At 41.7% G+C, this 26490-nt stretch overlaps 1 protein-coding gene across 7 annotated transcripts in view; it reads right to left on the bottom strand.

The window, feature by feature from the left end:
* KAT6B (lysine acetyltransferase 6B) overlaps window positions 1–20096 on the bottom strand; it is a 230889-nt gene extending 210793 nt beyond the window's left edge. The window contains exons 1-3 of one of the 7 annotated variants that reach the window (XM_004383205.2): window positions 17291–17733; window positions 8315–8384; window positions 3883–4761 (exon numbers count right to left, since the gene is read on the bottom strand). In XM_004383205.2, coding sequence (XP_004383262.1) covers window positions 3883–4503 — 621 coding nt within the window. In that variant the 5' untranslated portion in view covers window positions 4504–4761; window positions 8315–8384; window positions 17291–17733. Of the gene's footprint in view, window positions 1–3882; window positions 4762–8314; window positions 8388–17290; window positions 17734–18396; window positions 18478–19618 lie in introns of those variants that run through there. The other 6 variants (XM_004383206.2, XM_004383207.2, XM_023737668.1 and 3 more) reach the window with 6 other exon arrangements.
* Window positions 20097–26490: the final 6394 nt, after the last annotated feature.

Consider the following 26490-nt stretch of genomic DNA (forward strand, 5'->3'; position numbering starts at 1 on the left):
AGAGAAAAACATCAAAAGCCCTACTTGATATAAATTATAAGTATTCCATCTTCCAACTACAGCTGCCTAGAATGAGAGTCCCCCAATTACGTACTACACTGGAAACATACCAAGATTTGACACTTAATAAATTTTAGGAAGATAATAAAGTAAAATACCACGAATCTGTTAAAAATTGAACTAAACTGATTTTATAAAAATGAAAAGCCCAAATGGAATCTTAATGCTACAAACTGTGTGGTGATAATTGAAGTCTCTCAGAATATTTGACTTTCCAAAGTCCTCATAATCTGACGTAATTGAGCTTTACCACTTTTAATGAGAAACACTAATACTATCCTTTAGGAGTTCCCTCACCAAGACAAAGATAAAGTTTTATCTTCAGTGGTTTAATTCATTTCCATATCACCTCACCAAAGAGAGCTTTCTTAAATAAATACAAAGAAGTTATGCTAAGAAGCCCAAGTGGTAATACCCAATTTGAATTCTAGACTATCACAAGATGTGCAATTACATTTCAGAAAGGCAGGAGCCCTTCCATTTTAACTCGCATTGTGTTCCTCCTAGCAGTCATGCATAGGAATGATGATGATGTTAAATCTAATTAGACACAGATTTACTACTTTCCCTACTGCTTTCCCATATTGCTAATATTATAAATAGCATCTGCTTTAAAAACTGTAATAAACTCACTGCAACTACCAAATTTAAAATGCTAGAAATCTATTTTTGGGGAAAAGCTGCTTCTGAACATTTGAGAAGCTGGAAGAGACACTTTTACTGTAAATAAAAAGCCACCACTGTTGACCAGTATACAGTCCAGTGGTAAAGAGCTCTGGAGTCAGACTGGGTTAGAATCTTGATTTCCCTACCTCCTAGCTCCATAAGTGACCTTGGAGAAATTACTTAAACTTTGAGTCTCAGTTTTTCATCTGTAAACTGTGATGAGCAAAGGAGAAGATAATAAATATAAAGCACTTGGAACAGGGCCAACATTTAACACTTAAGAAATGTTATTGTTTTTACTATTTTTATGTTCTTTTTTACAAGTAAATGCAACTGCTTAGCAAAGGTACCAGAATAATAGCTTCTTGGAAAGACATTAGTTGACTAAATTATAATTCAGATCACTCCATCTCTGAATAGACAGTTTCCAATTATATCATAAATTTCATCCCAAAAAGCAAACTCTATGACTTCTAGCACATTAAGAATGATAATCTGTCTTTCAAATATACTAGGAAAAGTTCTACACAAACGCTAGTACAACCACGGAGGCACTGGTGATTCAACGGTAGAATTCTTGCCTCCCATGGGGGAGACATGGGTTTGATTCCTGGCCAATGCCCTTCACGTGCAGCCATCACTCATCTATCAGTGGAGGCTTGTGTGTTGCTATGGTGCTAAACAGGTTTCAGTGGAGCTTCTAGATTAAGACGGACTAGAAGCAAGGCATGGCAATCTACTTCCGAAAATCAACCAATGAAAACCCTATGGATCACAACATTCCGACAGGACCAGGTAGCATTTCATTCTGAGTTGGGGCGCCATGAGCACATAGTACAACCAATCTGCACACGATCCAAGTTCAGCAGCTAAAGCAAGCAATAATCAAAGGCCAATGATTAGCATATTATGGTTTCAGTATAAGAAACTCATAATATTTTCCACAGTACAAAAATGTTTAAAAAGACTATTTGATATTTTATATCCCTTTGAGAATCTGATAAAGGCTATGAGCCCTGATCCTAGAAAAACATGTGGATACACACACATAACTTCACATTCGATTTCAGGGCAGTTGCAGGCTACCTACCCAACCTTATGCATGGATCCCAGTTTAAGAATTTCTATTACATTTACTTAACAAATTTACATGGTTTTTAAACTATTCACCACTTTTCATCTCAAACGGCAATATATTATGATGTAGTTTTTATTACATTTTCAAGGAAAAATGCTATTATAAAATACAATACAAACATGCTGCCAAATTAAACTGACTTGATCTGGTATTTATTTTATACCTTCTTTTTTAAGAATTAGATTATTATTATAATTACTCAATACAACTAATCTCCAAATTTCATCAAGTAGAAGAAAAAATTCTAGGACACCTTTTCTCAGCTTTTCTTGTTATACATTGATGCTAACTGGACGATTTAAAGATCTGTATCAGAAAAAGAGCAAGAACAATTGCATGCTAAGCAATAAATTACTCTGTTCTCAATCCTAGATACTTTCAGACGTGAATTTCCCTTTGGACTAAAAATATTTCCATACAGATGCTGCATGAAAAAAATACGTTAAGGTTAGCAAGAAATGATGAGCAAGGATAAAGAGAAGGATAGTAAAGGAACTGTGGAAAATTTATAGTGACTCCTCGATCATGAGTAAAAAAAATCCGTTGATCATAAACTTATCAAAACACACTATTAATTTGCCTAAAGCTGCCTGAATTAGTCTACATACCTGATAATTATAAAACCTTAAAATACCTTAGGATGACGTATATATTTTAAAAACAAAGATATCCAAATCTGTTAAGAAATGGCCCTACAGCCCCTTAAGGAATTTTCTCGTGGTATAATCTTTTATAAAAATATTTCATGGGAAACAAAGGTACTTAATGTGGCTGTGTCAGGCACAGGAATTACGATTTGAGTCACTTTCTGTATTTTTTTTAAAGGAGTATGAAAAAAATTCATAGGTTTACTTACTTCTTTCTTTATGCTCACATTCTCTTACAAAGAATTGGGGGTTGGTTACACAAACACAGCCACCATGAAAGGATAAAATAAATGTTGAGGAAGGCTAACAAAATAAAAATATGATTAAGAAATAAGTGCTAGGCTTTAGATTAGTCCATGGAAAAGAAAACCATCTGGTCCTACCCAGTTTCTAGAGCTGGGCTCCCTATTGGATAAAGCATAAAGGGAAACAGGATCTGTCTCAAGGGTTCATGGTACCCAAAAGAAGAAAAACAAACCATCAGGAGCACAACTTTTCCTAACACCTGTTTCAATCATTTCTAAAAATGCAGTTAATGAATACAACCACCTTTTCCATCCACTTTGGTTAATGGTTTATGAGATGCAAAATGAATGAATATCAAATATCACCCAAAGGACAGACAAGAGGCCCATAAGCTGGAGGGCCTGAATTACAAACAATTTGCTGTTGCTCTAGTTAGGTTTTGGTTTGGAAGATAACTTTAATAGCTTTGAAACTAAACAAAGGAAAATCCACACTCAACCAAAGACTTAAAATTGTAACAACTTAAGGAGAATTTGGTCATAAATTTATAAATACTGTACAACTAACTTAAGGCCCACAGAAATCAAAGCATATAAGATACTATATGAGACAATAAACATTCACCTACACCCACTGAGGACTGGATAATATAATAAATTATTTTAAACCAAAACAGAGGTGATTTAGGTCACATATTAAAGCAATTCTAAGAATGAACAGATTATCAGTATTAAAATAAGTCTGTAGATGCTTTTTCTCTGAAATAATGACAAAAAGGATATACAGTGGCTTTTCTTAGATTTTCTGAAATACATAAGATCCTCCCTTAAGGAAGGAGGAGTGAAATTACCTATCCTAGTCCCGTCAAGCACTCAGCAATTAGCAATTACAGCTTAATTATCACATTAACACAATCATCACAAATTCTTAGACAACCAATGAGTTGTAAAACAATGTAGAACAATTTATATTGCAAAACAATATACATATTTTAGAATATAAAAGCTTGCCCCAAATGCAAAACTTCTGATTTTATCAAACTTTACTCAGAACTAAATTTAACTGAAACTGTAAAAAGTCACATGAGCAATATTTAGAATATTTTAACATTCTTTCTTCACTTACCTGGTCTTTCTCATGGGGTAGAAGGCTGACGGGTGGGAGTGAGGACGGGAAAGCACTCGGATACTTGGGAGCCCCTTTGCCATCTAAGCTACCATAATTGACCCTGTACTGCGGTCCGTCTTTCAGTAACCTCCCATTGTTCACAGCACGTTTGGCCCCTAGTCGCAGCCGCTGCTGAAAGGCTGGGTTGTTAGTGGTGCCTGTGAGATCACTTTGATTTCTGAGATACTTCTCTATGTTCTTCAGGGAGGAGCCATTTGGTTCCTCAAGTCCTTCAATTGCTCTCTTTAAAAGCTTATTCCAATCCACATTGCGGAGATCATTACATGATCCTCTAGACCCCTTGGTTGACTTAGGGAAAGTGCCTGGTTTAACTGATGAAAAGCGCCCAGGATTGTCTGGGTCCTTATAGGAGGCAAGGCCTTTGTTGGTGACTTTGAGAACGGAGCCATCCTGAACACTGAGTTCCAGCTGTTCAGAGACTGTCTTCTTATCCAACCCATGGGAAGTGCTGACCGCATGGCAGATTCGCTCTTCAGAGGGCCTTTGCTTTTGCTTTTTTATTTTCTGTATAGCTTCAAGAATCCACTCTGTATAAAGTGGGTTTGCAAGTTTTACCATGGTTGACAAATGACTTCTTCAATACAGAAGTTACCCATAGAGATTCTCCTTGGATTTAACAGAACTTGCAAATTTAAAAGTCACTTACAATTCAATAAATGGACAGAGTACTCCAGACCACATCAAGCAACATCTTATAAACATCCTTCCTTAAAAGACCAAATAGGGGATAAACAGGCAATGTTGATAGTCGTCTTATTTTACCAACAGGAACGACTGCGTTCGGGCGAAGAACATCTTTAACTAGGAAGTCAAGACCTTAAAGGATAAGAAGGGAGGGAGAAAAGACTCTTAATAATGGAATTATTTTAAATAAATTAAAAGATTCTTTAGTATTACTTTTTCAGATGCAACTCTAGCAAGAAAAAATTCCCTCTGAAATGACCACAGAAGCAACAAGGAGGTATTGTGTAACACGGCCTTAGTAGCTCTATTTTCCAAGCAGAAACTGGGACACAGTCTAAGAAGGAATTTTTTTTTTTTTTAAGATTTCCCACTTGTTATTATATGAAGTGACTCACGAACATTGAAGAAACATATTTAAGTTATATATTTAATGAATCATTATTGCAATAAACTTACATGAAAGTGGTTCAAGATATGACTATCCGAAACACGTAAAGTCAACATCAAAGAATAATTTTATGGCATAAAAATTCTGGTGGAAATATATTAAACTTTGTTCAAGAAATCTTAAACTTCAAAAAGAAAAGAGCAGTAATCCCCATTCTTCTATTTCAGCCTAAGTACTGCATTTCCCAAGTCTCACACATAAGAAAATATCCCATTCAGCCACCTCTATGGAATCATATCCTCCTACCCCTCTGCAAAGGGTTTATGACACCCTCTAATCCACAGGTTGGAAAATTGAAACTAATATAGTAACATAACCCTTCACCTTTAAATAATGTAGCATTCTAGGTATCTTAATACCCAGTTAGCTCATGAAACAGCTCAATACAAGGCAGGTTCATACAAATCTGATTCCAGGTGGACAGAAGTATTGCTCTCTGGGAGCCTCCTGGGGTACACAAAAATCATCACAGAACTCCAATCTGGCCTTGAGTACATCTGCAAAGAGCACCTGGAGAAAGCACCCTGACCTGGGAGTGGGGCCACACCTGAGCTCTAATCTTATTGTTGTTGTTGTCATGTGCCATCGAGTCGCTTCGGACTCACAGTAACCCTAAAGGACAAAGCAGAACTGCCCCATAGGGTTTCCAAGGAGCAGCTAGTGGATTCGAATGGCTGATCTTTTAGTCAGCAGCCGACCTCTTAACCACTGTGGCACCAGCGCTCCCTAACCTTGCTTTCCACTAATATCCACATCTTAAATCTTCTTATGGTTTAATGTTTACAGTGTGTTCACAGGCACCCGTCACTTAATCTGCATAACTCTGTGGGTAAACTGAGGTTTGGGGGAAGATATAACTGACCCAAAGTTAACAGCAGCAGACTCAAGGCTCAAATGCCATTATTCTAAATCCAAGTCCAGCGGTCTTCTTTCCTGAACTAGCCTGCTCTAGCTAGTTCTGCCTCTACAGTCAGACCAAAGTGGGTTCAAATCCTAGCTGTGCCAATGTCTACTGGAGAAATCCCAGGTAAGTGACTTAAGCTTTAGTCACTTTACCTGTAGGCAATAATAGTATATCCCTCACAAGACTGTTGAAAGGATTAAGTGAACACAGTATCTAATATTTAATATATACTTGCTGTCATCATTTCCATCAAATGCAATGTCCACAATTTGGAAAATGTCTAATAAAATACAAAACTAAAGTTATCTCTGATTATTTATTTAGATAGAATGTACTTAGAAGGCAAAAATCATATCTTTCCTCAAAAGATATACTGAATAAAATAAAATTTGCTCTTAGTGCCCAGCTACTACCACCGACTGCTCTGACAGGGATCACAATAGAGGGTCCTGGACTGAGCTGGAGAAAAATGTAGAATAAAATTCTTACTCACAGAAACACACCAGACTTACTGGCCTGACAGAGACTGGAGAAACCCCAAGAGTATGGCCCCCGGACATCCTTGTAGCTCAGTAATGAAGTCACTCCCGAGGTTCACCTTTCAGCCAAAGATTAGACAGGCCCATAAAACAAAATGAGACTAAACAGGCACACCAGCACAGGGGCAAGGACTAGTAGGCAGGAGGGGACAGGAAAGCTGGTAATAGGGAACCCAAGGTCGAGAAGGGAGAGTGCTGACATGTCATGGGGCTGGTAACCAATGTCATAAAACGGTATGTGAAGCTAGTCTGTTTTGTAAACCTTGATCTAAATTACAATTAAAAAAAAAAAAAAAAAACGCTCTCATAGACACTGGATTTAAAAAAAAATAAAAAGATACTAGAGTGTTGCTGAGCAAGAACTGGGCCACTAGACCGTATTTGCTCAAACAGCTTGAAAGAGGCACTTTAAAAAGGATTGTTCTCTTTGGGATCAGTAAACTGTATATTCACTCCATTTTCTTCCCTCAGATTGAGAAACTTGAGGCTGAAGAGGACCTTAGAGGTTATCCAGCCCCACCTCTGAATACCCAGTAAAAGATCCCTTGTTCAATATCCCCAATAGATAGGTCATCGTCTCTCTACTTATACTTCCAATGATTCAGAGCTTGACACTCTTTGAGGCAGCTCACTCCACTGCTGAACACCTCTAACCATAAAATATTTCTGGCTCACAGAAGCCAAAATCTGCTTCCTCATTACTTCTACCCACTAGTCCTCGTTCCCCTGGAACAGTCCCAAGAAATTCTTACTGTTCTGTCAATATGACAAGCCTTCAAATATTTGAAAACAAGCATCTTTCAAAAACTACCAACAATTAGATCCCACTCTACCTCCAGCTCTACCTTAGACCATTCATATCCGACCTCCTTAACCCTTCCACCTATCACATGGTTGCTGAGTATCACCTTTTCTTGGTTGCTCACCAATCTGGCTAATGCCCATCTTAAAATCTGGCAGTCGAGGCATTATCCAATTATAAATGCAACCCAAGGTTACATGAACTTTCTTAACAGCCCTGCCACACAATTGGCTCATGCTGAGCATGCAGTCAACAAAAATCCCAAATTTTATTTCAAAAACGCTGAGTCTTTCTATCACCTTCCTTGTGTAACTCTAAATGCTTGGATTTTAGATTTATTACAGTTCGGTTTCATCTTTTTGGTTTATGTCTATCTTCCAACCTGTTAAAAGATTGTTTTGAATCTTGACTCTGTCATCTATGTCATCTGCAAATCTAATAAGCACTCCCTTTTGTGTCATTATATAAATCATTGACAAAAATGTTAGACTTGGAACACAGTGTGTTTAGGAATGAACTCACTGGCTTTCACAGTGCAGCCACTTTTAGGCTAGAATACAGGAATCATTCTTGTGTTAGTAAGTTTAGAACAGGAAATTGATCTTTCCAAAGTAAAATGGTTTGGGGCAAAATTTCATTAGAAGACATTTCACTGTGTCCAAGTAATTATTTCATCTTTCATCATTTATTCAGGATGAATCACAACTAATTTAATTTGATTGCACAAGATACAACTGCAGGAAGCAAGGGAAGAGGTCACAGAAAAGTATCCAATACTGCAAAGTTACTTTCAGGCATTTTGGTTATACAAGAAAATGAACACACATTAAAACAAAGTGCATTTCATAACTGATAAATACTCAAAATACACCTTCATGACAAGCTTTTACCACAGTCCTTACCCACAATCAAAATAATAGTTCATATTCATTACCAACACATTTCAGTAAGATACTTTATATCTTAAAAATAAAATAAAAAAGGAAAAATACCAGAGTTGAAACTCCAAACGTTTTAACAGTCCATGATAAAACTGAAGATTGTCCAGGTATTCAGGCAAATCTGCTAAAAGAAAAAAAGTAAATGTTAATTCGGGCATAAGGACATCCCCTAAATGCAGCAGCCACCTACAGATCTCCACAACAACACAATACAAACAGCTGAAATGAGTTTATTAGTACATTGCAGACTTGGTCATATAGAAACTCAGACCACTGAAGGGTGTTTATAAACATAGAATTCAGGACAGGAAAGATAAGTCCCAAGGCAAGTGTCTGAGAAGTAAATTTCTCTCTTCCTCTAATGTGAGATCTTTCCACCAATTTTTAAAAACCAAGTTTGTGACAGAGTCCTAAGAAAGAATTCCATCATGAAAAAAAAAAAAAAAAAAAAAACTCCCACTATTACTCAACTATCCAGGAGGCAGGTATAACATTTTATCTGAAGAAAAGACTCAAGAGTTGTTTTAAGGTCAGCACTACCTTTCCTGGGTTGTATTCACTATTTGTCCCAAAGGTCCCCTGGCACCTAGGTACTGACTACACTATCAAGATATAGTCAATAACTTCACTTAAAAGGAGTGTGTACCAGTTTTACCATAGTACTTGAGGTAGAAACATTTTAGGGCAGTAGTGATCATTTTTACTTCAAAGGCAAAAAAGAAATTTAAAAGTGACAACTGTGAATAACTGCATTTTGATCTTAAACAAAACAACTAAGCAACCTTACAGCCTTTCTTTCCCCTCCCCCAGCCACACGCACCCTACTCCTCAATTTAATCTCAAAATTAGCTCTCATCTGACACCAACCAACAGAGTTAATTAGGCAGAAGCAGATGTAACTCAGCAGCTCTCTGCAACAAGCAGAATCACAGTGCTTAAAAAAAAAAAATGGCTAGGACAGGAAAAAAATCAGAAGTCTCTTATCTGTAGCCAATTCTCAACTAAACACATGTATATTATCCATTTTGCATATTATCCACTGCAAATTTTTTAATCTTAGGCTGGTTGGTTTCTGACATCCCACTGGCCCCAGTGTAAATTGGTATAAGCTAATAGATTGAAAACCAATTTAATTTTAGTTAAGCAGTACCTAACTAGAAAGACAAATCTACAGGAAAAAAATGCATAATTCATTCAAAAGCCAAATAGAAATGCTTTTCTTCCCCCGATTCAGAACTATCCACACCATTTCTCTTTTTTAGAGCACTGGGATTTGTTTCATATATAGGTAGGACATTTTATCACAAGTTAAAACCCGAAAATAGCTCATTTCCTTTTATTTTTTTGTATAAAAACTTGAAAGTTGGACCAAAAAGGCTATTAAAAAGAGAATCGTTCTAAATTAATTCAGGGACTCATGCTAAATTATGCTTTATTTTCTAAAGTTTTGAATCATTTTATTTTTAGACTACAAAATAATATTGGTAAATTACATGGTTGTATCATACAGTCTTATAATAAGACACTATTTACATCATTCATTGTAAAGTATTCTAAACAGATCTAGAAAAATGCTTAGTCCAACACAGAGCTTTAAGCTTCATTAGTATTATATAAATATCAACACTATTCAGAAATATTCATGTCAGCATGAGAAGTCAAAATATCCTGGATCATAAATACTATGTGAGGCCTTCTCCAAGCTTTTACTAAAGCTATGTGTTGTCTCAAAATCAATGGCATAACACTGGAGTCATGAGATTATGGATGAGCCAAAAATAATGGTAGGAAAAATATAGATTAATAATACAGTTTACTCTTTTGTCATCCTGAGTTTTACTTACTAATAGTTATCTTTAGCTCTCTTACTTTTATAAGCTCCTGAATTTTCTGAAAGCCCATTGTGTAACCGAACAAAACAACTACGCAACCTTAGAGCCTCCCTCTCCCCTCTGTTAGGGTTTCGGGACGCACAAACCCTCACACTACCTTCCCAAATACAATATAAACTGCTTACAGGAAGGGAACTTGACTTTTTCTTCTATAACCCCCCAGCACAGACACTGGCAGTTGCTCAAAATAGCATCCTCAGTTAACAAATATCTGCTGTCTGACAACATCAAACATTATCCATATGGTGATATTTGTTAACTTTCAAGTCCTGGACGCATCTATTTCCCCTAAAATCAACGCTTGAGGCCCAAAACATGTGAACTGGGAGTTGAGGTTATAAATACTAATCAAAGAACAGTCAACAAATATTTAGTGAGATGATGTTCTGTGCACACAGCCCTGTGGTAGGTGCTTGTGGGGAATACAAAACAAGTGTGAGCACCAATTTTTCTACCAAGCTGAAGAGACAGAACACATAAAAAGCAATTAAGAAATAACAAAGCACTAATTTATAATAACTACCACTTTCTGTCAATCCATCTCATTGAGTGTTTTCCTCACATTCGCTGACCCTCTACTTTACCAAACATTATGCCCTTTTCTAGTGATTGCGAACATACCAAGAATCATGAAGATGGCACAGGACCAGGCAACGTTTCGTTCTGTTTTACATAAGGTTGCCGTGAGTTGGAGCCAACTCCATGGCAACTAACAACAGCAAACCATTTTCTGACACCTACTGTGGGTCAGGTACTTTACGCAGATTATCAGTAAACCTTAAAACAACCCCATGAGGTAACATTGCTTGCCCTGTTCTACAAAAGGAAAACTAGCTTGACGTGGCCAAGAAGACCTCAGAGACATACCGTGAAGGATTCCAATTCAAATGCCAAAGCCCAAGCTCTTTCCTCCCTCTCCAATGGCTTTCAAGCTAGGTTCCTTGGATCATCCTTGGGGACCACCTGCACCTGCCCCTTATGGGCTACACTCTAAGGCCATCATAACCCCCTGTACCACTTTAACTGTTAACAGAACAGCTCCACTTTAACTGTTTTAGATATTGGGCTTCCCCATAAGATTCACTTCAAAGAAAGGGTTCCTGTTTAACAGAAGAGCTCCATTTTAACTGTTTTAGATATTGGGCTTGCCCATAAGATTCACTTCAAAGAAAGGGTTCCTCTGATTACATAAAAGCGTCTGAAAACAACGTGAATATACCTTGCTGAAACCACATGAACTGTAGAAGAGTAGAACACCCCTGGAATGGATGAGACTTATACCAGACCTTGAAAGACAATGCAGAAGTTTGATAACTGCTCCGTCCCTCTGCCAAATCCTTCATGGCCCAATGCAAAGGACACCCTCTCAGAACCTCCAAATCCATGTGTCTAACAAAAAGCTTTTACCTTTCTTCCTGTTTCAGCATTCATCTCCCACTTTCTATTTTGTTTGTGTACTGACCTCATCTCCCTTACTAGACTATAAAATTATTAGAACAGGATTCATGCTTGATTCATCTTTGTACATCCCAAATTTCATAGGACCACAACTTGAACATAAAAGGGGTTCAATGTCTATTGGTTAAATGAATATATCAGTGAATGAATGAAGGGAATCTAGAAGAAGGTAAGAATGAGCAGTCAAACAAAAGTGACAGTGAGACCTCGTGCCTGCCTCGACCAGGTATGTGTCGAAAAGGGATACAAAATAAATTGAATATGGCAAAAGCCAGGCTGAGAAGTGTGAATATGACACATAAAGTAACAGGAAGCCACTGCAGGAGTAGGTGGCACAATGGAAGTGTACAGTGGATAGTGGAGTGCAAACACACACACAAAATTCTGTTATTTGTTTGAATCACTCTGGCAACAGTGTCCGATCAGTGTGGGTTGGAGGGGTGATTGAGGGAATAAACAGAAGAAACCAGCATTTCATCTCTCCACAGCTCAATCTTGCTCAACTTATATTTATGAGTTAACTCAGGAGCAAGCCTAGAGTAGGCACTCAATGAAAGTTGAATTGAATATTTAATTCCTCATCTTTTACAGAAATACTAAGTTCTTTCTCACTACTCATTAACATAGTTTTCAATTCATAAACTAATAATGTTTTCCACGGATTTGTAAGAGGCTAAATCACCATGAAAATTATCATTTCAACTAATACATATTATATTAATTGGAAGTTTAATTTTTCATGTCATGCTCTCCTAGTTGACAATATCCTTGTTATGTCATTAAACTATAATTGTGTAAATCTGCCTCAACAAACAATAACTGAACCATCAATAAACTATTATGGCTTCCATAATCCCTAGCAAAGATTAGTTTCAACATCATCATCATAAATTAGTAGCGACATGGCCCAAATCTCCTGGTGAAGCCCATGAATTAGGTTTGCATAGCCATCCCTGCATTTAAGTGCTCAACAGTTTCAGTTTCTAAAATTTAATCACCCTGTTAGGAACCTCACAGGAAATCTGATCCCTTGTAAAACAGAGGATTTTAGACACAAGATGAAAAGTCATTTGAAGTCATCGGGCCTTTGGAGTCAGGGCACACTGATTAATAATGATGATATTATAACTAAGAACTTTCACTCAAAAAATAATCAACTAAATGTGAAGTGTCTTTTCTTGGCATTTAAAAATTCCTATTCAATCCCAGATTTCTCCCTAATCACAAATTAGCTTTAGTCAGTTTTTAACAAAGACTGGGAACAACGTATTAAGAAAAAAATCTGACATCTGAACTTTTAAAAGGTTATTTTGAAAATACAGATCATTTCAGAATTCTGTGCTAACTTTATTACAAAAGTCTTCACATCATATACCCAGATATAGCCTGAAAACAAAATAGGATTCCCCTCTGAGAATCTCAAGAAATCTATAGACCTATTTAAAAAATGAATACATGTACATACATACATTTGCACACAATTTCAGGGGTTTACAGAACCTCTAAAGCCCATCAAAGGACCCCTTAAGGTCTACTGGCCACTCCAACTCTACTTACTCTAACATACGTAGAGAGATCAATCATTTTACCACTTTCACAATAGTTATCCATATGTACTTTAATAAAGATTACATGTTGTATTAAAAGCAAGAAAATTATTCTCATTGGTTTTAGATATTATCAAGGAATAGGCTTCTGAAATCTTATTCAATATGTAGGTGTGCTACCCTGGGAACTATCTAGAGAGTTCAGGAGTCAAGTCCCCACTTTGCCAGCTACCAAAGCTGTGGGATATTGGACATGTTACTTAATCTAAGTCTCAGTTTTCTCATCCATAACAACAAGAATATCCCTGTTTTACAGAATTATTAAGAGGAATAACTGAGATAATAAATACGCAAAGAGCCAAGGATGGCAGGCACATAGCAGGAACACAATAAAAATACTAGCTCATAAAAGGAAAAAGGGCAGTACAATCAGCTGGAGACCTGTAAAATCTAATTTAGCTGAACTTGTGTTTATATGCCCTTCTTCTCCTAAGAGACAGGGGAAGTCAGCACCTAGCTCTTAGTTATAGTGGTAGAGAAGTAAAAACTCAAGACAGGGAATAGAAGAGAAATAAACCAAAAATAGATTTGTAATGACAAGATTAGAGTCAAGAAGAGTACATTTTACTTATAGCTATACATCTTCTAAGGTCAGTAAAGCTTTTAGAAGATAATACTGCATAGAAGAATATCCTTTTGACCTCAGGGTAGGAAAAGATTCTTAAAGCAAGATACAAAAAGCGCTAACTATAAAGAAAAGAACAATAAATTGACTCCATTAAAATTAAGAACTTCTGTTCATTAGAAGACACCATAAAGAGAGTGAAAAGGCAAGCCACAGAATGGAAGACGGCATTTGCAACATACACACATGACAAAGAATGTGTATCCAAAATAAATAAAGAACTTCTAAATAGCAATTAAGACACACAACCCAATTTTAAAAAGGGGGTTGGAGTAGGTGAGAGGGAAGACTTGAACAGGAGCTTCACAAATGGGGATCTCCAAATGGCCAATAAATGCAGGAAAAACTGTTCAATCTGATCACTAATCAGGTAAATGAAAAATCTTCCAGACTGGCTAAAATTTTAAAAACTAACAAGACTGAGAGTTGGACAGGACAAGAAGCAATGGGAACTCTCATATCACTGGAGAGAGCGCAACGTGGTACAACACTTTGAAAAACAGCTTGACTGGTACCTAGTTAAGTTGGAGATAAGCGTATCTGACAACTAGGGCAACCACACAACTTATCCAAACCCAGACACTTATGAGAATTAAAGGTTATATTAATAATTATACTGGGATGTATAAACCAGGATAAATAGTCCTCCTGCCTCTGAACCAGCAATTCCATTCCTAGGTGTATGCATTTGAGAAATTTGTGAACACATGCACCAAATGACCGTGTACAGGAATGCTCATAGCAGCTTTGTTCACAACTGCTCCAAATGAAACAACTCAAATATCTAGCAACAGTGGAATGGGTGATTCAAAATTATGGTATATTCTCTTTCTTGGGTCTACCGGTAGACATCTATCAAAAGACCATGGGAGTCCTATAAAAAGATGTTCATATACATATCTTTGGAAATGCAGGAGGAGCCCTGGTGGTGCAGTGATTAAGTGTTCAGCTGCTAACCAAAAGGTCAGCAGTTCGAACACACCAGCTGCTCTGCAGGAGAAAGATGTGGCAGTGTGCTTCCATAAAGATTTACAGCCTTGGAAACCTTAAGGGGCAGTTCTACTCTGTCCTATAGGTTCGCTAAGAGTTGGAACCGACTTGACGGCAGTGGGTGGGTGGTGAGTTGGAAATGCCAATTAGGGTATTATAGAGACGAAATATCCCTTCATCCCACTTCTCCCATCCATGATTAATTTACCATTCTGTAAGCAAAGACCAATTACTATAGCTCACACATCCTTACCTTCAAAAAACAAGTTCATTTTCTCTCACTTTATACAAATGCAGTTATGCACATGCACATGGAAAACTGAAGACTATACTCTTGAGAACTACTTCAGAGTCTGAAGAGCTGCTTGCTAAGAATAGCACTTAGCAGAGTGAAACCAGTTAGTTAAGTCTTCTGTAGTAAGTCCATGAAAGTTTCTAAAGCACATTAAAACTATATATCAAACTTCCTCAACCACCTTCCAATACTCATCCTATATTACCTCTCACATTATGCCTTACATCTGACAGTTTCCATCTTATCTTCACAAGTAGTACGTGAGCTAAACATACGGTTTAATGACAATGACATAACATCCAGTCTATTCAGAAGCCGGGGTATGGCTAACTGGCAAAACTTCTTCTACTGACCATGTCATCCCCTGGAATCACGATGTCTTAGAGTATTCCTCCTTTAATGTTAAAACCTTTCCTCTCTACTTATTTTTTTCCTAACCATGACTTCCCCTCCCAACCTTCAACCCTAAGTAGAAGGTCTGAGATAAGAGTCTTATCCATCCTGAAACATACAAAATTATCCTTTCCTTCTTAAAAATATAGAAGTACTGTCCCAATTCATTCTGATACATGTGTTATGAACTTACAAATAAGAAAAGAATGGAGTGTTTTATTTCAGGGCTATCCCAGAAAATCTAGGCTGTAGAAGTAAGACAAGGAGACTGTCCTCAAAAACATTCTTCTCTGGAGAACCACAGAACTAGGCCTATCCCAACACAACTAATTCTCAATTGGTACTCCCACCTCTATCCGTATACAAAAGGCTCTTCATATACTCTCTACCTTGAATTTCCTGGTACCTCTGCCCTAAACATACTTAGTCCATTGGCTTTCTTTTCCTATTTCCCACAACTGTAATTCTTCACCATCACCCCTTCACAATCCTTGCCTGATACTCTCTTTATCACATCTCAACACCCTCTCTGAACTGCACAGGTTAAACTCCTTTACTGAGCATAGGAGGCCATTTGTAATCTAGCCCCTCCTCTGCCTTTGCAGCTTCATCTCCCACCACTCCCGACACTTTGACCATACCAAAGTACTTACAAATGCAAAAATACCCAATGTTCTTTCCCAAAGTGGTGTACATGCTTCTTCCTGGGACACCCTGCTCCACGTCTCCTGCCCTACCTTCAAGTCTCGGGCTCAAGTTTTGCCCAAGAAATCCAGCCTGGCAAACAATCCTGTCTCCCAAACTAACACTTTTCTTTGCACCATCTTCACTCCAGGCACAGTTCACCAAATCACATTCACCCAGACTGTCACCCAGCTGTACTCATCTTTCTTCACATCTGCTGCCTTTTCCCAACCCCTGAATCTCCAATCCCCATGGATTTTTCTACTACAGATAAATTTTGCAAGTTCTAAGGAGCCCCCCCTTGCCTCCCCTTCACATTTCTTCCTTCTTTTGGAGACTCTCCCCATCACAACCATCCCCTCCCTCCATGTTTGTTTTATGCCTTCATATACCCTAAAGCTAACAAACCTATTTCAACATGCCTATTCCACCAAATAACTCTTTCCACCAGAGCAACTCTACCTGCTCCTCACAAGGATCAATACTTCCCCCACCCATCATCTACTCTGCATTCCTTTCTCAACTCTATATCCACCACACCCAAGTCTATTCTTACTCTGCCCAAGGTAACTGCAATCTCACCCTTCTGCATCACTTCACCTGCCCCCACATACCCCTCAGTCTCTCTTCTACATCTCCAAAACTGCACACCTCTCTACTTTCCTTTCAGCACCTGCTTCCACACCTCCAGCTTCCCCTTCCATTCACCCCTCATAAGTGCTCTCCGAACCCTCGCCAGAACCCCAAGACTCCCACCAGTTCACTCTCATTCAGAAACCCCCTCCAAAGCCCCCGCCTTCAGACTACCCGAACCCCGCCCCCACCACGATCTCGCCCCGCCCCCTCCACCCTCGAGCCACGCCCCTTGCCCTGGAGGCCCTGCCGAGGGGCGGGACCTGTCCCTCCTCCCCTTCCCCCGCCCCCTACCGTCACGCTCAGGGGCAGCCTGACCCCGAGCGGCCCCGCAGTGACCCTCGCGCAGAGGCCTGTGGGAGGGGCGTCGCAAGCCCCCGACCCCCCCTTCTGCCCCCCCTCCCGCCCAGTCTCCTCCCCTTGGGAACGCGCGGGGGGCGGGCAACAGACCTGGCCGCGCGCCACCGCCACCGCGCCTGCCGGGGGCGCTGCCGCTGCCTAAGAAAAAAGCCGCGGCTGCCGCCTGGAGGAGGTGCCGTCGCCTCCGCCACCGCTGCCGCCGCCGCCAGGGGTAGGAACTAAGCCGCCGCCATTTTGTGTCCCCCTGTTGTTGTCGTTGACATGAATCCGACATGACACTGATTACAGCCCAATGGAGTTTCATTAAACCCGAGCCGCGGCCCCGCCCCAGCGCTGCTCCATTGGACGAGACCGCAGATACTTGAGGCCACCCGTTGGCCTAAGGGTCTGTCCATCACCCACTCACTAACTACTCTGTAGCCCATTGGGGCACGTTCCTGCCGGTCATCTCGCCTCCGTATAGACACACCCCTCGACCCATCATCCCCCTCCGGCACCACCCTGGGGGAGGGTCCACTGCCAGTACCAATCAACAGAACGCTGGGCCCGCCCCTTCCGGGCACCTATTGGTCCAGCCTTTTTTCTCTCTTCCAGACACCGGGCCACCTCTGCTTCCACCTACCTGCCCCCTCCACCGCTAGGAATGGATTGGGTCGACTCGCAGGAGAGGCGCTTGGCCTTATTGGCTACAGACAACGCCAATCAGAGGTCCTTTTCCTCTCCCCTCCCCCACTCAACCCCAATCCCCCTAGCCCGCAGCTAAAGTTTGTGTGAGAGCTGATCGCTGGCGGCGGCCGCAGGATTTAGGGGTGGGCGCGGGCGGGCGCGCGCGGGCGGGCACGCGAAGTTAAAATTCGAGGTTCTCAGTCTCCGGCGCCCGCGGTGGAGCGCGCGGACGGGCGCGCCGCCCGGAGCGTTCCATCCCGCCCCCTCCTCCACCCTCTCTCCCGTCCCGTCCCGGGCGACTACTCGCCCGCCCCCTGGTTCGCATCCTTCCCCCCACACACACCCTTGCCCTGCAAGCCCCAGGCCGGGGACAGGCAGAACGATGTCCCTGCAGCCTCCTCGCCATCCCATCCCAAGGGGGTGCAAGCCCCTACCCGCCGGGCGTGCACCCCCCAGCTCCACACTCGCCCGTGTCTGCAAGCACGTGCACTGTTAGCCGCTGCCTCCGGCCACCCGAGTCCCCAGCTAACCTCGCCTGCAGCCGGGCCAATCGCTTGCTGCCCTTTGTTGCTGCAGCCCAGGTCTCCCCGCTGCCTTCCTCAGCCTCCGCCTCGTCCTTTGCCAGCCGCCCGGGTCCGCAGCGCCGCGCTCCCCCCGCCCGGGACCCACCGCCGCCGCCTCCTTCTCCTCCTCCGCCTCCTCCTCCTCCTCGGCTCCGGGCTGCAGCGCACAGAGCCCGAGGCAGCGCCGCCCAGCCCCGCTCCCCCCGCGCCGCCCGCTAGCCCGCCCGGCCCGGCCGGGGGCGCAGCCCGGACCCCGCCCGCCCCAGTCTCCGCCCCAGGGGTACCTGCCTCCGCCCTGGGGTGCTCCGCTTGCCACCCTCGGGGGAGGGCGGGGATGCCGGTGTCCGCGGGAGGATGGGGACGCCTGGGCCGTTTGGGGAGGGGAGTGTCCCCGCCGGGCCTGGGACAGAGGTGCGGTCCTCGCCAACGCGCCCCCTTTCCCGCCGCCGTGGGCCCCGAACTTCGCCCTCTCCCCGGGCCTTACGCCCTCGAGTGAGCGCCGCAGTTTTGGGGTGGAGGGCGCTTCGGGGGCTGTGTCTACCCTGACCAGGAGGAAGAGGGAGCAGTGACATTCAGCGACTGCGGACAGGGCACGGCGGCGGCATCCTTGGGTGGGAGTGGGGATGTCAAGCGCGGGCTGGAGGGGGGAGCTGCCCCTCAAGATGCCCCCTCCCGGGCTCCCCGGCCTGCAAGGAGCTGGCGAGCTCTGAGCTGCGTCCTGAGTGCTTTCTTGGGCGTTGCAGCAGATGGCAGAGGTGCTGGGGGGAAGAGGGGAGACGGCTGGAGGGCCCTTCCCCCCTCTCCTCCAGCCAGTGCTCGAAGGAAGGCTGATGGCGAAGTTCGGTTTTCCAGGCTTCCCCTGGGCCCCCCGAGTTCCTGAGGCCCAGATGAGGGAGGCTGGGGGCTCCTCTGGCCGCCCAGGCGAGGCCACTCTGACGCTGCCCACATGCCTCCCAGCGCCCTCCGGACTCTGAAGAGAGTGTCCCTCTTTCTTTCCTGAGATGGGTGGGAGGCAGGCAGAAGAGACGAAAGAAATTAGAAAAGATAGGTTCGAGAAATGGCTCCTACAGAGTTTGAGCACGAAGTTTCCTTTCCCAGGCGCCATTTCTTCAGGAGGAGGAGGAGGAGAACTATGGCTTTAAAAAAGAATAACCAAGTTTCAGGCATGGTGGCCTGGGTGGAAAACCACCTGTTGACTGAAGTCGGTCTCTGGAGTCAGGGCGATCTTGGGCCTGGTGGGGTGGTGCAGGTACCAGGGAGAGGAGGCCCCAGGCTTCCCATCTTGGTTGACTCCTGCATCTGCATGCCACTGACACTCTGCAGCAGCAGCAGCAGCAGCAGCAGCAGCATCTTCAACTCCCCATTAGAAACCACTGTGCAAACTAGGTAGGTACTTTGTTAGAATAACTTATCTCCGTTCTTATCTCAGACAAACAAACAAAACAAGCAGCCTAGTCCTGTCAGCAAAGGCAGAAGACCAAATACACGCTTCACTTTTTAAAAATGGGCTGCTACTTTGGGGTGGGAGCCCCCCTGCCATATGCTTCTTGGCAGCAAGGTGAGAAAGGAGCAAAGACAAAGGGCACAGAGATGGATGAAAGGATAAAAAGGGGAGAAGGAGCAGAGAGTTGTAACACCACACTCAAAACTGTCACAGTTTCCATTATAAACCCCCTTTTATAGGTGTTGTACTACTTGGTTAGTTTTTAAAACACAAACCTCTAGATTAAATCTTGGCATTCAGAGGCTCAGCCCAGAGAAACAAAACACAGGGAAAGCTCTGGCCATCCACTTGGCTACTTTTGAGCCACATTACTGATCGAAACAAACAAGCCACAGTTTGGGTTTCCTCTGAGTCTCTCCCTACCTCTTTTATTTAGAATCTTCAGTAGCTTGCTCTAGTTCATTTACATACTTTAAAGAGAGGCACATTTATAAGGTGTGCTGTTTTATAATGCAGGTGCTGGTATTTTTATTCTCTTAAGAAGTTACTAAGTAAATTTAAGAATCCTGGCAAGACTCTTTTGGCCCTCATGTTCTATTCCCTCCCCCGCCCCCCCCCCAGTCTGCCCAGATAACTTTACTTTGTAAGTTAAACATTTGACTCCCCCAGACCACATTTTATCTCAAGCAATAAAAATAACCATGTCTTAATTAAAAACAAGTTTTAAAACTCCAAATATGTATAGTCAAACTAAAGTATGTTAAGGAAGCAACTAAAGATAATAAAAGCCCAAAACTCCACATTTAAGATGTCTTCATCCAATGAATTGTGGGGGATTTATGAGCATCTAACACTCATTATCACTCATGAGTTATCCACATAGAGTCCCAATTCATCCAGAAGTGGAGACACCTTAGAAATGGGTCTTGTTTGCCTAACTTGTGCTCCTGTAACCCCAGAAGCTGCAGATGCAGAAAAGAAAAAATCTCTTTATCCAACATCTTGATATAGTTTTTGAGGTTCTGTTCTTAGCAAACAGTTCTCTAAAAGGTGTACAAAGATAAAGGAATGTGTTGCTTTTCCATTGATAACTCCCCTATAGGGTTACTTGTCCTTTGAGAAATCTTGGCTCTTCAGATAAGTGGGACTGGAAAGGATAACAAGAGACACAGCCAGTGATACTTAGAGCTTACCCCTAAACCTCTCTCTTATCTGTGGTATCTCAGGTCCTCTGCTGAGCTAAACAACTCAGTTAAGACGTTAACCTACAAATAGCTTAAATTGAAACCCAAGCATGGTGCACTGGAGGATTATGAATTGAGAGGTTCATCTGACCCATCTCCCAAAAAACAGTTGCCAACAGTCACTACTGGCCAGAAGAACTACTCAACAATTACAGGCATACTGGTCAGTGTGTCTAAGATCACTGGCATCAGAATGATCTGGAATGAATGTTTAAAACACAGGTTCCTTGGTTCAATCCCAGAGGTTCAGTAGGTCTTGGGCAGGCCCAGAAATCTACATTTTTAGCACATGCCTTTACTTGATGCTTAGGATCTCTGAATTTGAGAATGACTGATCAAGGCTGAATCCTTTTCCTCCCTAACTGGAAAGGAAGTGTTTCCTCCATGCTTGTCTTGGCTAGGAGGTTATAGTCTCTAGCACTGGGGTGATTTTGTGGTCTGACCTGTTTCTTGTGCAGTCCAAAGTAAGGATAAGAAAGAGTGCAGAGTAGCAGCAGGAGCCTAAGGGAACCAGGAGGGTTTGATCTTTTGAGTCTGTTTACTTGCTGTGCGACAAGTCAGAGGAACAGCCTGATAAGTTACCACATCCACGGAAACGCTAAGAAGTTCTTCTGAATGCAATTTCGGTAAGGAGGTAGCAACCAGGGACCTCAGCCGTGAACTGATTTGTCCAGGGCCCAGCCCATGATATGAGTTCTTTTTACGTTCAACTAGTCACTTAAACGGAGCCCTGGTTGTGCAGTGGTTAAGGTCTCGGCTGCTAATCTAAAGGTCGGCAGTTCAAATCCACCAGCTGCTCCTTGGAAACCCTAAGGGGCAGATCTACTCTGTCCTGTAGGGTCACTATGAGTCGAAATCGACTCCACGACAACGAGCTTGGTTTGGTCTGATTTGAGTCACTTAAACATTGGTCTACACCTCTCCATCTGCCCCATGGAATCTTCTCCCTTCATTGACTGGAAACTGTGTCCCCACAAGGTCACAATGTCTGGTTACTTCAGTAAAGGGGAGAAGGTGTTGATCAGTCAACCATTAGTTTTCAATTAGTTAGCAAATTTAAGCTATAGCTCATATATGAACAGTCCAAGTTATCTCAAATACCAGTATTCTGCACCCTACACTCCATTCATGTGTCCCTGCTTAAAAACTGTTAATGTCTTTTAAATGCATTCTGGATCAATTCCAAACTCCTTAGTCTACTTCTAAAGCTACACATATCTGCACCCTCTCACATCTCTAGCTTCTCCCAGCCCTCCACGTTCTTCCATGCCCAGCTCGCTCTGTTCCCTCTGCCAGCACGCCCTTACTCCTTACCTTATCTGATGAAGACCCTGTGAAAGTTCTCCAAGTTCGTACTTGGCTGGTGCCACATCTGTGAAGTTTTCCTGGTCTCCTCCTGGTGGCCCACAGGACTTTGAGCATACCTTTACTACACATCCCTGGCACTGATTAAGTGCCCAGTTAATATTTGTTGAATTACTGAATAAATAAAAGCATTTACCACACTCTTGTCATATTTTGCCTGTTTCTCTTAATTAGACCATGAGCTTTTCTATTGCATAGACCAGCTTGTTCATCTGTAACTTCCCTAGTGCCTGACACATAGAAGCTACTTTAATAAAAAAAAAAAACACCATCCATACCTGTGATACCCATTCATGGCTGCACATAAGAATCACCTGAGGAAATTTTGAAACAGCCCAGTACCTAGGTCTCACCTCAGGCCAATTAAGTAAGAATGTCTGGGGGTGGGGGAGGCATTCATCGGTATTTTTTCAAAGCACCCTGTGCAGTAAGGGTGGAAAACCGTCCATTTACATAAATCAGGAAAATGCCCCAGCATCAAGTGACACATACTAAAAAAACCAAAACCAAAACCAAAACCCAAATCCGCTGCCATTGAGTCGATTCCGACTCACAGCAACCCTATAGGGCAGAATAGAACTGCCCCACAGGGTCTCCAAATAACGACTGGTGAATTTAAACTGCGGACTATTTGATTAGCAGCCAAGCTCTTAACTACTACGCCACCAGGGCTCCAAAAATAAAAAAAAGACAGAAGGATGGTAAAAGATTATAAATTAACTAAATGTTGCTAAAAGGACAGAGTTCTCAGGGTGTTTTTGTTTTTGTTATTCTTTTGAGATTCAAAGATGGCATGGCCTTTTACTAATCATCATAAGATAGTCGTTAAAAAGACTCCGTTTTTAACACCAGAGTCAGGCTATACCAAAGGAAAAAAAAAAGATAAAAATTAATTGTAGGCCGTAGCACTAGAAGATAATATTTTGGAATGTATAATTTTTTTTTACTCTTAATCAGTACTTCTATTGTGACTAAAGGTTAGGGTAAAATTTTCAGCTGACGAAACTGGGGCAATAAAAAGTGACTTACTAGAACTATCTAGAATTTTGGGTCTCCTCAGACAAGTTGTATATATTATAACCATTCCATGTCTGGAAATATTCCAACATTCAACAGAACTGCGGACCAACCAAAATCAAACCTGTTGCCTTCAAGTCGATTCCGATTCATAGCGACCCTATAGGACAGAGTAAAACTACCCCATAGGGTTTCCAAGGAATGGCTGGTGGATTTGAACTGCTCACCTTTTGGTTAGCAGCCAAGTTCTTAACCTCTGCACCACCAGGGCTCCAAACTGGAGACAGGGAGTATGAATTTGCCTTTCCAGCCATACAGTACCTAGTGTGGCAGCCATCATTCAAGTTAGCAGGTCTAAATTATCCCAAGGAAGGTCAATGGGATCAGACTGGTGAGCAATTTAACCAGCTTAGTATCTCTCCTGGTATTGGTAAAAAGGGACTGATGATGGAAAGACCTGGTTGAACTTCATCATAACAACCTTGTCTATAAACTCCTTCAGGACTGGAATTGGGTTTGGCTCATTTTTATATTCCCCAAATTGCCTTGCACATGGTAGTTATAAATGATGCTGATTAAATTAAAGGTTAATTTGTTATCTTTAAAGATTTGTTATCTTTATGTTTATCCAAAATCTATCTTTTTAAATTCATAAATTAGACTGTAAACCTCGTAAACTTATAGATTTCTTATACAGTGTCTTACACATAGGCATTCATTAAAAATATATGAAGGCTTGCTTTCAGGGGACATCTAGATCAATTGGCATAACAAAGTTTTTTAAGAAAATGTTCTACATCCCACTTTGGTGAGTGGCGTCTGGGGTCTTAAAAGCTAGTGAGCGGCCATCTAAGATGCATCAATTGGTCCCAACCCACCTGGAATAAAGGAGAATGAAGAACACCATGGACACAAGGAAAGTATTAGCCCAAGAGACAGAAAGGGCCACATAAACCAGAGATTTCATCAGCCTGAGACCAGAAGAACTAGATGGTGCCCAGCTACCACAATGACTGCCCTAAAAGGGAACACAACAGAGAGTCCCTGATGGAGCAGGAGAAAAGTGGGGTGCAGAACTCAAATTCTAGTAAAAAGACCAGACTTAATGGTACAATTCAGACTAGAGGAACCCCAGAAAGCATGGCCCCCAGATTCTCTGTCAACCCAGAACTAAAACTATTTCCAAGGCCAACTCTTCAGACAAAGATTAGACTGGACTATGGGACAGGAAATGATACTCATGAAGAGTGTGCTTCCTAGCTCAAGTAGATACATGAGATTCAATGTGCAGCTCAAGTCTGGAGGCGAGATGAGAAGGCAGAGAGGCTCAGGAGCTGGTTGAATGGACACAGGAAATCCGGGGTGGAAAGGAAGAGTGTGCTGTCACAGTATAGGGAAAGCAAGTAGGGTCACAAAACATTGTATGTATAAATTTTTGTATGAGAGACTAACGTGAATTGTAAGCTTTCACTTAAAGCACAACAATAAAAATTTAAAAATATCTATATGAAGGCTGATGAGAAGGCAGGAGGGGACAGGAAAGCTGGTAATGGGGAACCAAGGTCAAGAAGGGCAGAGTGTTGACATGTCGTGGGGTTGGCAAGCAATGTCACAAAACAATACGTGTATTAATTGTTTAATGAGAAACTAATTTTCTCTGTAAACCTTCATATATATATATATTATATATATATATTTTATATATATATATAAAGGCTGAATGAATACGTTTTCCTAGCCACTGTAAAGCAGTACTTCCTGTTACTCAATCTAAAACCACTAGTTCTAAGCTCTGTGTGCGTGTGTGTATGTGTGAGTGTGCGTGTGTACGTATGTGTCTGTGTTTTGGGGGTGTCTTTAAACACCTAACATTCTAGCATTTGACAAATAGATATGTTCTATTTATATTATAGATACTACATTTGCTATGTGTATTTTTTCTTCTATGGGTATATATGTATATACATAGACTTGGAACTGCGCCCATCTCTCGTCTTTCTCTTTCCAAGATCAATAGTATCATATTTTGAAATGCTCCTTTCTACTCCCACAATGTTTTAGCACCCCTTCTGGAGTTTGCAGCCTATTGACCTGCTCCATGGGCCCAACTTCAGTGGCAGATGTGACATGGCAGATCCACTAGCTGGGACTGAGATCTATTTTGCTTTCAATTGCAGTGCCACACATCAAGTGCTAACCTCTAGTAAACAGTCTATAATGGCTTCTAGATTTTGTTTTCTGAATCCTAACTGATGACCTGACATTACAGCTCCAAGTTCATTTCATTAGTACAGTTTGTAGTATCTCTCTGTGTGGCAGAGAGATTAATGTCCACCAAATATTCCCTGTGCTCCCCTATTTGATTAGATTAGAACTATATGGCTAGTTTCAGCCAATGGACAATGAGTGGAAGTGATGTGGGTTGAGGAATTTAAGAATCAGGGTGAGTCATTCTCTATTCCTCTCCTTCCCAGTGGTAGCATCTCAGAGGCCATGTGTTCCAGATGATGAGCTACAAGTTGGCAAAACCTCCATTAGCCTGGGCCACTGAATGAACGAATAAAGCAGAGCCTTCCACCCCAACCCCTGCCTCTCCCAGCTTTGGATATGTAACAGGAGAAATAGACCTGACTGTTAAGCCAAAAAGATGTTAAAGTTTGTCTATTACAGCAGCTAGTGTTGCTGAACCTAAACTAATATATTCCCTAAATGCAATACTTCACAAATACTTTTCTTAAATCTCAGTGACTGTGTCACTGGGATAAAAGCACTCCCCCCACCCCATTATCCTTTTCTCCAAATGTCCCAGCTGACTGTCCGTTGGTGATGACTGTGATAAAAGTATCAAATACATCATGTTATTTTGGACCTTTCCCATAGTGTTTTATTTAAAACTACTGATAAGATGGAGAGAATTAAAAAGTGGACCAGTTTCTTCCGGTGAAAAAACTGCAAAAGCCAGGGGTTGTACTGTCTCTATCAACGCCCATA

This window comes from Trichechus manatus, unplaced genomic scaffold, assembly GCF_000243295.1.
Source record: "Trichechus manatus latirostris isolate Lorelei unplaced genomic scaffold, TriManLat1.0 scaffold00106, whole genome shotgun sequence".
Taxonomy (NCBI): Eukaryota; Metazoa; Chordata; class Mammalia; order Sirenia; family Trichechidae; genus Trichechus; species Trichechus manatus.